The sequence below is a fragment of the Thamnophis elegans genome, chromosome 5, assembly GCF_009769535.1.
Source record: "Thamnophis elegans isolate rThaEle1 chromosome 5, rThaEle1.pri, whole genome shotgun sequence".
NCBI lineage: Eukaryota > Metazoa > Chordata > Lepidosauria > Squamata > Colubridae > Thamnophis > Thamnophis elegans.
Window position 1 is genome coordinate 64,190,172 of NC_045545.1, and position 12,157 is coordinate 64,202,328.

The 12,157-nt window shown below is 38.1% G+C and overlaps 1 protein-coding gene across 1 annotated transcript in view; it reads right to left on the reverse strand.

Annotated features, from left to right (window-relative positions):
* The window catches only part of LOC116509669 (adenosine receptor A1-like), a 52,860-nt gene extending 41,181 nt beyond the window's left edge, over positions 1-11,679 (reverse strand). Inside the window, exon 1 of the mRNA XM_032218923.1 lies at positions 11,312-11,679. Coding sequence (XP_032074814.1) covers positions 11,312-11,649 — 338 coding nt within the window. The 5' untranslated portion in view covers positions 11,650-11,679. The remainder of the gene's footprint in view (positions 1-11,311) is intronic.
* Positions 11,680-12,157: the final 478 nt, after the last annotated feature.

Consider the following 12,157-nt stretch of genomic DNA (forward strand, 5'->3'; position numbering starts at 1 on the left):
CTCAGACATACACAATCACAGCGCCATTCACTCCCCACTAACAATTTAAAACACAGAGAGAAATACAACAATAATAGGGGTTAAAAGTGGGCACATACAGCAACAGTCACATCATTCACACCTCACTCATAAAATGTGGAGACTAAAGTTGCGCAAGTCTAGGATGGAACAAAGTGAGAAGGGGGGGGAGAGGTACTCCGCTCCTCTCCCTTCCTATGGCAGTTAGTTAATAAGATAGTTAAGAGCCCAATATATATGTTTTCTGAGGTTTTCGCGGGTGTTAGTATGTAGGTCTCTAGTTATTCGGGTTTTCTCCCGCGTAGAATTACTCCTGGAAACACCAAGCCTGAAGTAGCCTGAAGTAGCCTGAAGATGACGAATGAGACTTCGTCGAAACGTCGCCAAGACATCTCCAATTCTACGCGGGAGAAAACCCGAATAACTAGAGACATATATATATATATGTATATATACACATACACATACATACATACGATTGAGAATATGGAATTCTACATAATTTGTAAGTGAGGATTATGGAGATGATGTTGAAAAGATGTTGTTATAAAAGATAAGCGATTTTATATAGAATAGAATATAAAAATGTAATACTACTGGATGATTTCAGGATGATGTAATGAAATGCCATAATATAAATTTATTTTAAATTTAGAATATTTCACGTAAAAAGGATGTAATAATAGTCAATGAATATTTAATAATCATAATAATTATATACATATATATTAGATTGATGATATGGGACTTTATGTGGATTGCAAGTGAAGACTATTGTGAGGAGGCACAAAAGCTTTCCACTGTAGGAAATTGGAGGATGTGTTTTATACTTTGGGTGTGTCTATGTTTGCTTTTTTATGATTGTTTAAAAATAAAAGCGTTTAAAAAAAAAGATGTGATACTGCCAATATCTAATATTTTTCCACCTTCCATCCAAAGCATGATTTGAGGGAAAGATTACAAATGTATAAGGAATCTAGTTGGATTGGAACACCGAGTCAATTTAGATGATCTAGGACAACCATATAGGCCAGCCCTGGTTGTACTTAGATGGAAAAAAAGCTCTTCCAGCAGCTCTAAACTACTGGTAGATCTGGAATTCTCCATGTCCCCAAAAGGGCAGAAGGCAATGACAACTAATTTTTGTAATATTGTCAAATAAATTGAATTGAATTTTTAGATAGTGGGCTAGAAAGTAGGAGACTAGAAATAAGTATTCCTTTCTTATTGCCTCATTTTTATTTATATATTTATACTAACCCAGGAAAATAAAACTAAGAATCCCATGTCTGCTTGTTTACAGCATCACTCTGATTAGTGAGACTCACTGTTAGATTCTTCTAAACTTTCTTAAGTACAAAAAAATTGGCCTCTTCACGCTGAACATCAGAAAATCTGAAACATCTTCAGGAAAATTACATAGTGTGAAGATTTCAGAATTGTTTGCCTCTAAGTACACCTTGACATTTTTTTTTACAGGAAGCAGAAGACAAAGTATGGATGAATTTTTTTTTACAAGTTAAGGTCTTAAGAAAAAGTCCAATTGCCTCTTGAAAAAGCACCTTTGGGATAACCATGACATGGATGACTGAGAATCTCCATAGGCACTCTAATCAAACAGCATTTTGCAGATTTCAAAATCAAGAAACCCCTAACCATAGAGGAGTGTCATGAGTGGGGCCTCTTTCTTTTTATTTTCAACATGTTTTGGAAATATTCTTTCTATATTAGAGTGGACCATTCTGAGATGTGGTCTCTTGTTCTCTTTCTCTGTGTGTCTGTGGTTATGCACATTTCAGGGAGTCTCTGAAGATTGTTGCCATCTATATTATCTCGTCTTTCTTTTATGTTGTTGGGACTGAGGGGTAGCTTTTATTTTATTTCCAGGATACATCTTGTTATACTTTTCCTCAATTAAGAGGTACAATTTTTAGAGCTTCCAGCTGTTTTGTTTCAGACAATGAGACTCCATATGGATTTTCTGCAGGCATGGCAGAATTTAGCCAAAAAAACAACAGTAGAGAGATGCATGTTGTGGGGGATGGCAAGAAAACACTTCTTTGTATTTACAGCCCAGGAATGGGCAAGGATCTTCCTATTTGGGAGACTTTCCTGCCAGAGGCTCTCCTCCTTTCATCTCCAATGTCTTTGATTTAAAAATTGGACACTAGAGTTTGCATGCTTTCTCAGCAGCAAAGGAAGATAAATATAAATTGTATGCATGAATATCCTTGTGTGTGTGTTCATATATTTGGAAGAGAGAGATCATCCAGTAAATGAGATAGCTACTTTTATTCTGTTCGACGACATCTGTACTCATAAACCTTTAGACCAAGTGTGGGTAATGTATAGCTTTAGGTCACATGCAATTTCAAACCTCTTTTTGTGACCTTCACAGCAACATGGTTGTTAAAAGTTGTGGGTCAGTTTCTTCTCGTTTTAAGACTGTTAGGGAAACTGTGGTTTGAGAGAAGATTCTCTGAACTTCTTCTGCAAGTGAAGAAAACAGCACAGATGGCCCTAATAATACCCAATGATGTGTTATGTTCTTAACCATTTTGCATCATCATAACATTATGAGAGCTGTCCATTTTTCTCAAAAAGTGTGGTCACTGATCACCCCAAACAACCCCAAAACATCTTTGGAGAATATAAAATATATAATAACAATGCTGGAAGGGACCTTGGAGGTCTTATAGTCCAACACCCAGTTCCAGCAGGAGACCTTATACTAATCCGGACAAATAGTAACTTTCTTTAAAAACCTCAGTGATCGATATCCAAAACTTCTGGAGGCAAGCTGTTCCACTGATGAATTGTCCTCATTGTCAGGAAATTTCTTCTTAATTCTAGATTGGATCTCTCTTGATAATTTCCATCTCTTACTTCTTGTCCTGCCCTCAGGTGTTTTGAAGAGCAGGTTGACCCCCTCTTCTCTGTGACAGCCCTTCAAATATTGGAAAAGTGCTATCAGGCTAAAATGTTCTGGGTCCAGAATAACAAGTGCATTAAGGGCCCTGGTTCTGCAAGAGAACCTCTTTCCTCTTCACAGTGTTGAACAAGAAACCACCTTCTGCAATTTCAGGAGTTCCTTCTGGGCCTTTTATGAGACACCACAATGGGGCATTTGTTTCAGGCCCCAGACAGGGAGGAGTCCTCATTCAAAACGTGTGTCAGTAATTGAAGCACTCAGATGGATTGGCTTCTTCATTCAAGGCAGTGATTGATCAGATAAAATATAATTTCAAGTGCTTTTTCAGTATATAAGTTTTCCCCACAAACTTCTTTGAAGGACAAAAAACAGTGGAGAGAATGGGATCTTGACATGGGATACAGGAAGGAGAAAAGCCAGGGCAAATTAACATCCCTCCATTCATGGAATTTTACAGAAAAAGACTGGACAAAGTTGTTTCAACTGGTCAATAATCAGAAAGAGGGTGACAGGATAATTCCTACAGCTGCCAATAAGAAAACTCATTCACAATCTCACAGAAGACACAGCACAGCTCTTGGAATCATCCATCTGCCAAATTTCAATTAAAGACCAGTCAAGCCAAGGAGCTTTACTCCACTTCTATCTTCATTTACACGGAACACCTGGAAGAAAAGCCAGTTTTTTTCCTCTCTCATTAAGCAGCTGTGGTTACTGTATCTGCCATGTGACAGATTCTTAAAAGGCATCCATCTCTCACTGCAAGCAGCCAAGTCGAAATGGATATGACACTCTGGCTGGAACAAATGCTCAGGAAGGGAAAGAATCTCCTCTTCCAAGGAATCAGCAGAAGGAGAGGAAAGAGAAAGCAAAAGGAGGAGAAAACAAGAAGAGAAATTTGGAATTTTGCTAGACTCTCTTTTTTACCAACATTTCTTAACTTCATCAATTTTAAAATATGTGGACTTCAATTCCCAGAAATCCTCAGCCAGCATGGAGATTCTGGGAGTTGAAGCCCATACATCTTGAAGTTGCTGGGGTTGATTAAAAAAAGATAGTCAAGCAAAGTGTGTCTTTTCCTAATGTCAGCAGCACACAGCCTTGTATCAGGCTTAAAATAAAAGTTAGTTTAGGAGAACAAAAACCTTATTGCAAAAGCAGGTCAAGTCTTTAGATGTTTGTCACTCAGGAGGTTGGAGGAAAAATATATAGATGTCACAACTGCAAAGATGAAGCTTTACCCCTTTTATATTTGCATTGCAGATGTGATCCAGGCAAAAAAAAGGGGGGGGGACAAAGCTTCAGTCTCATGGTCAGGCATATCTGCTTTTCTGGTAAAAAAAACTGAAGATGGTATCTGGACCTTTGATCAAAGTTCTGCCTGTGTTTATATTTATTACATGAGTTTTAACGGGTTTGACCTCCCTATAGACTCCCCTGCTTTAAACTTCAACATCTTGCTCCCTGTGTCTTGGCCATGCTGGCTTAGACTGATCGGATCTGAAATCCAAAAGTTCAAAAGGGCATCAAATTGCCTGTTCCCAGGGTGTATGTGGGAGGGGAGCAGTGGTGGGATTCAAATAATTTAACAACCAGTTGCCTGCCCTAATGACCAGCTGGGTAGGTGGGGCTCGGTGGTTATGTGAACGGGTAGGAGTGGCCAACTCAACGTCACTCACATTGATGGCCGCTTTGCCTTAGCTGTTACAATGTAATAAGGGTTAACCGGAGAGGCAGTTTCTGTAAGCAGGTCAATAAAGATTAGGCTAGAAACAACACTAGAATGTTTCCTTCCTGCCTTCCTTACAGGATTATCCCTGTAAAGTGGAAAACAACAAAAGGAGATTTCTTCCAACAATCGGTTCTCTGAACTACTTAGAAAGTTACCAACCAGTTCTCCCGAATAGGTGCGAACTGGCTGAATCCCACCACTGGAGGGGAGTCACAAAATTCAAAACGGTGGCCACATCTGAATCCCTAGCCCTTTTTATGCAGCCTACATGAGAAAAAGAGGCTGGGTGTCTGCTACCACTTTGACTCTTTGGGGATTCTAACACATGCACTGCCTACTCCCTCTTTATTGTATCAATGGTTTAACTATCTTCCTTTTTCACTAAAAAAAAGGAGATAGGAGATTCAAACCATCTTCACTTCCATTTAATTTTCCCTAGTGCCAAAAAAGCCAACACAGTTTTAGGCTGCATAAACAGAGGGATAGAATCAAGATCATGTGAAGTGTTAATACCACTTTATAAGGCCCTGGTAAGGCCATACTTGGAATACTGCATCCAGTTTTGATTGCCATGATGTAAATAAGATGTGGAGACTCTAGAAAGAGTGCAGAAAAGAGCAACAAAGATGATTAGGGGACTAATTGGAGGGTAAAACATATGAAGAATGGTTGCAGGAGCTTGGTATGTCTAGTTTAATGAAAAGAAGGACTAGGGGAAACATGATAGCAGTGTTCTAATATCTCAGGGGCTGCCAGAAAGAAGAGGTAGCCAAACTATTCTCCAAAGCACCTGAGGGCAGGACAAGAAGCAAGGGGTGAAAACTAATCAAGGAGAGAAGCAACTTAGAACTGAGGAGAAATTTCCTGACAGTTAGAACAATGATTAAATGGAACAACTTGCCTCCAGAAGTTGTGAATGCTCCAACACTGGACTTTTTAAAGAAAATGTTGAATATCCATTTGTCAGAAGTGGTGTAGGGTTTCCTGCCTAAGCAGGGAGTTGGACTAGAAGACCTTTAAGGTCCCTTTCAACTCTGTTATTCTATTCTATTTTAGTGAAGTCAATGCAGGTTTTGAAGGATATGATTATTAAGTTGCCACTCTCAAACCTGATCTAAAACAAGCAAGTGATAATCCAGCTGGCATCTCCATTCTTCTTTCTCACTTATTTGTTTCCAAGTGTGATTGAAAATGGGCTCCACCAGTAAATTTCTACAAATGGCTCTGCTGTCTCGTGTGGCTGCTGTTTCTGCCTCCCAGGCAGAAACATTCTTGGCATGTCCATAAATAACACTGCAGTGGAAGCTTTCTGACAAGTGGGGGGAAGAAGGTGTGGAAGAAGCCAGCAAGCAAATGATTGCTTCTACGACTACTGTCTTAACCTATGTCAAACTTTCTCTGGTTTTATTCATTAGGTGCCCCAAATGTTGTGGTGCTGATTATCAAAATTTCAGAGAGGACAAAAGGACAAAAGGCGTGCTTATGCAGAAAGAAAATATCTCTATAGAAGTTATACCACAGATTGATTCAAATGCAGAAGAAAATTAATGCTTCAGATTCTGCTCTGATGATCTAAGCCACGTGATCTGGGCAGAGAGAAGTTTGCTGTTTTTACTTTATATGCATGTTCTTGTTGTTTTAGTGCTGAGATCTGAATCAAGAATAGAAAGAAGTCAACCCTATTATCAGCATCTCCTCAACCACCGATAAGGTACCTACTGCAAATAATCTGTTTTCTCCTGCAAATAGTGAAGGGCATTCCAAAGTAGCCCAGCCTTATAAACGAGATCAAATCGTTTCATTGACATCTGGAGGATTTGGCCGTAAGAAGCAAAACTGGACACAAAACAACAAGCAGACTTGTGAATAACACTGAATTTCTAGGGGTCCTGTACAGGACTCCCCACTCACTGCCTACCTCTTGTAGATGCTGGCCATGAGCTGTGGCTCACTCTGACCCCTTTCTTCCTCCCTTCCCAATTTACAGGAGTATATTGTCAAATTTTCGGGACAAATTATGAAAAACATCCTATTTTTAATGGAAAAAACTAGGGGGGGGGCATAAAAGAGCCAAAGGCAGCTCCAAAAGTCACCTTATCACTATCAGGCCTCCAGTGGCCGTCAGAACCCTCTCCTCAAAGTAAACTGGATCAAGGGAAACTCAGGGGTTGAAAAGTGAGCTGCCTTTCTTTTAGAAGAATATTATATTCAAATCATATCATTGCCTGGGCAGAAAGAACCTGTAATTCAAAAAATTGAAAGGAAAACCACCGATGTGAATTTGCTCATAAGTTTGATGCTTAAAATCTAGTTTCAATCCTTGGTAGTTTGGTCATGTTTGCAATACTCATTTAGATTCACCAGTGTGTGTGTGTTTGTCTGTGTTTGTCTGTGTGTGCACGTGTGTGCATGTGTGTGTTCAAAATAGAGTTGTACAGATGAACACATTGCCACCACCACATTCTTAATTTTTTACACACCCCTCCCGACCTTGTGAACATTCCTGCTCATTAACTCTTCCTTTGTCAGGGTCCTTGGTTTTAACAGTAGGAGTATCACAAATTTCTCCACAAATGGAATAGAAGAACCATTCATTTATTTTAAAACATCAAACAGAGGAGCACATGAAATTGTTCATTTCCACATGTGGGCAACTTTTAATCTCTTTCTCATTCCACTCATCCTCCAAAGGTTTGGTCTGATATGATATTGTATTCATCTCTTTTAATCATATAGAGGGATAATGTTCCACCACTATTGAAAGATCACCATGAACAGCACAAATATTTTTTTCCATGGGCAAAGAGACCTTCATTCTTTGTGAGTCATGACATGTAAAGCAAAGCTCATTCAGGTAAGCTCCTGAAACTGGACTAAGCTCTATTGCCTGAGGTTAAAATGTGTCTGGATATGAGTCATCATTCTTGGGATTGCAGTAGCAGCCAAGCACACTGAAAGAGTCTCTCCTACTATCATGCCACATGCAGGTTGCACACAGCCAGCCAGAGACAAGCTCCAAGCAGCACCCAGTCCAAAGAAGTGAAAGAGAGAGGGGGAGCATTACACATATGAGGGAGAGTACATGACAAGGAAAACTCTTGTCCTTTTGATGACATATGCAGACAGTTTTCCCAGTTTTCTGCTGTGAAGAATACCTTCCTATTTCAAAACAAATCAGCAAAGCAATCTCTTATAAAGGCTGAAAGCTACTAGTGCTATCCTCCCAGGAGAAGATTGATTAGTTTCAGGGTAGGAGGCTAACATTTAACCCATTCCCAGGTGGGCAGCCACTGAGAATGCCCTTGCCTGTGGCTGTCTAGATTTGTTCTTCTCTTTATGCTGCCAATCCGAAAACTCACAAGCAGAAATATTTAGTCTTAGCTCACATAGAGGAGATTACCTGGACCAGAACAGGGCAGCAACCATATTTGGAGGACAGAATACTATCGCATTGCCTTCTATTAACCCTCCATTCATTATCAAAGGTCAAAGCAACCTCTGGTATGTTTTTCAGCTTTACTTCTGGAGCATTCTTTCCGTATGATGTCATCTCAAATGATCCCATTCGTTTTGGGTAGCACACTTCATTTTTTTATAACCTCAGTGGTCCACTTCACAGAGCGACAATGACAATTCAATTGACTCTATGGTTGCTACAATTTCTAACAGCTTTTAGAGTTACCAGGAATGCTTAAAAAAAGCAGAATGATTACACTTTCCGTGTAAACAAAAGGGTGCTGGTTTGAAATATGACAGATTGTTTATTTTAAAATATATTGCTATGTTTTATTTCCCTGAGCTACTTAATTTTTGCTGTACCATGTGAGGTAGAAGACTTTTACATCAGCTTCCAAATATTTCATAGGAAGTTACATCTACCTATACCTATACTAATACACACAGACTTACAAATGCAAAAGCAGAAGTCCAGTAAGATTAACCCACCGGAAGAAAAGTGATGGGTGCTTATTTTTGTGGAACAAAAAGGTAAGAGGACGCAGCAAGAAAATTGTCCAATGGGAGGTAACCTGCTGCCTTGGCCAAATATCTGCTGTTGCTAAAATGTCTTAGTTAGAGGTAATGTTTCACCTGTATTGTATATTTTGGGTATGCTCATAAAATGGCTACACATTTACCAGAAAATAAAATAGGTAAAGTTCTCTCCATTTCAACTATATCATGCTAGGAAGTAATCCATCATTTCATGTTTTCTTTGGCCTTTTTTCCTGAGCAGATGGATATACTAAAGAATACTAAAGTGAAATCAATCACCATATCACTTTGGAGTTAGATGAAGAATACAGTATATTTGCAAAGCAAAGCACCAACTTTCTATACGTTTATTCATTCAATTAAAGTAATAAATAGGATTTATTTTCTGCTTTGCAGAACCGCTTGACCAAAGAGGAAAAGGAAATAATTTTAACTGAAAAGATTAGAATCAGCTGACTATTGTTCTTGCAAACTAGCATGGACATTATATTTGCTACCAGCAAGATCTGTGACAGAATACCTTTACAACTTTAGTTATATAATAGAGGAAGAACAGTATGTGCCATGTATTTTGCAGTCCTGAGGCTGACCTATGTAGGAAATAATCTCATTTTATTGTTGAAATTTGCTTAGATTCATATATGGTAGGGGCTTAATACTGCATTACAAAGTTATACATATTATTAGATTGAATTGTAACCTTGTTTACTCATCTTACTATTCTTTAATTCTAAGATTGTACTGACAAGAGACATCTGTTTTGTCATTTGCCTACTCCTTTGGCTGTTTATGTACCCATAAACAAATTCTGTATGAAATAGTTTTCCTACATTAAAAAAAAAACTACAACTGCTAAATTTCTGCATATGAGCAGATTTTAAAGATTCAGAAACCATCCATTATTATATAGATAAAATCACATCCTTTTGTTCAGTGTTAATTAATGCATGATAACATCCTTTTCTCACCCACACACTCAAAAGAATGTACTTAAAAAGAGAATGGCATGTATTTTTTTAATCCGACAGTTATGTATCCTATTTAAATTGATAACGATATGATATCCTTTGCAGAACAATTAGCACTTGGGGAAATAATTTATATGCTCCTTAACCCTACCCCAGTGCCAGTAAATATCTATTTATTACAATTTGATCCCAATCCTGGGTTCAGCTCCAGGCATTTTAGCTTCCTCAATTTCCAGCATCAAAATCAATTTGGCGGCAAAATGGAGACTGAAATTGTTTCATATATATTCATGGTTGCATATAGTATATCAGTTATTGCTTAGTTGTGCTTGGAAGAGGAGATTGACCAATGTGTTTTAAAAAATTCTCTCTGACCTGAAACATATTTTCATCATTGTTCTCTTCCCACTACTATTACTTCCCTATCATCCAACCTGTGCATTCTTTGTTCATCCTTTGTTCAAGAATACAGTCAGAATACAGTTAAAAATATTCTGCCTGCCAACCTTGCAAAGAGTGACAGAATCCTTCTCTCAAATCAGACAGTCATATTCTTGTTATATTTGGATCTCCAAATACTTCCTATCTGGAATGCTTTAGAAAAGCCATACATGGAATAATCAGAACTTAATCCAGGCCTAACACTTAGGACAAAATATGCCAAACATCAGAAAGACCTGAAATCAGAATAAAGCCAGTGCAAGGAATAGCAATTAGGTGCTTTCAGGCAAGAATTTAATACCTTCGTAAATGAAGTGGTGCTTCATTTATGAATTTTTAAAAGGGGTCTATACAACACCATTATCCATTTATAACAACACTATATTTTTCCACTGAATTTTCTGTATGTTTTCTACAATATTCCATTAGGGAATACAAGATGGAATAACTTCATCATATCATCATTTATTTGTAATATAGGTAGTCCTCGACTTACGGCCAAAACTGAGCCCAAAATATCTGTTCCTAAGTCAGGTAGTTGTTAAGTAAGTTTTGTCCCATTTTACGACCTTTCTTGCCACAGTTATTAAGAGAATCACTGCAGTTGTCAAGTTAGTAACACGGTTGTTAAGTGAATCTGGCCTCTCCACTGACTTTGCTTTTCAGAAAGTCACGAAAGGTGATCACGTGACTTCAGGACACTGCAACTGTCATAAATGTGAGTCAATTGCCAAGCATCTGAATTTTGATCATGTGATCATGAGACTTCTGCCATGGTCGTAAGTGTGAAAAACAGTCATAAATCACTTTTTCAGTGCCATTGTAACTTCAAATGGTCATTAAACAATTTGTTGTAAGTTGAGGACTGCATGTACTAGCTGTGGTCCATCAGAAAGTAACCCAGGACTGCAGGGTGTATAACCAACTCTTGTCTGCCCTGATTACATGAACCTAATTTTAGTTTTTAAATTTTTTGCTTTTCTTATTTTCATTTCTTTTTGTTTATATATAAAGCACATGTAAACCCAATGGTCATCCGTGGTTTGGACAAATTTATTAAGCATTTCATTAACAAAGTGCAATAAAACATCCTTTTGAAAAGAAATCATTCTTGACATTTTTTTTTTAATTTTGGCTCTTTGCTGTGCAATGCAATCCTAGAGATATAGGAAAAAAATTCAATTCCCATCTCTGACTAGGACTTATCTCTCAGGCTTTAGCTCTTACCGGATAGGAATCTTGACCCGGAGATAGCGATCCACGGCAATAGCCAATAATGCCAAAATGGAGCTTTCTGTGAGGATGAGGAGAGGACAGATCAACATCAGGCACTGGTAGAAATTCATGCTTGGTCCTCGGGAGATTGTGATGGCCAGAGGAACTGCAAATGTTCCAACAGCTGCGTCTGCCACTGCCAGAGACCCAATAAAGTAGAAGGTAGCATCCCGGAGAGACTTGTTCACTTTGACAGCCCAGATTACCAGGATATTCCCGGGGATGGATACAAGGGCAATCAGCACCTCTATGAAGATATAAACAATATCCAATGGGTTGAACTCTGACATGATGTCCTGATGCGCACTAGCTGCAGGCCCTTAAATTACCTGAAATGATTAATGTAGACATAAGATATGGTCAACAATAGCTGCTACAGAATTTCAAGCTATCCAGTTACTTTATAGAGTGTGGCACCAAAATATGAACAAATATACACATTTTTCACAATCTTCAGAATTTCAAGCTATCCAGTTACTTTATAGAGTGTGGCACTAAAATATGAACAAATATACACATTTTTCACAATCTGTGTTTACAAGCAAATTTTACAAGGCCAAAGAGTTTCTGGTGCAGGGAAAGTCTGTTATTTTAAATCCTGTACAATTACAGCATTTTGTTTAAGCAGCCTTTCTCCAATTTGTCACCAGGAATGTCACATGTTGAATATGTAAAATGAGTCAAGCTACTGCACAGAAAAACTTTTTTTAAATAATTTTTATTTGTTTTTGAACAAGGACAAACAAACATAAAAATAAAAATAAAAAACCCATCTTCCATTACGAATTGTAGAAAGTG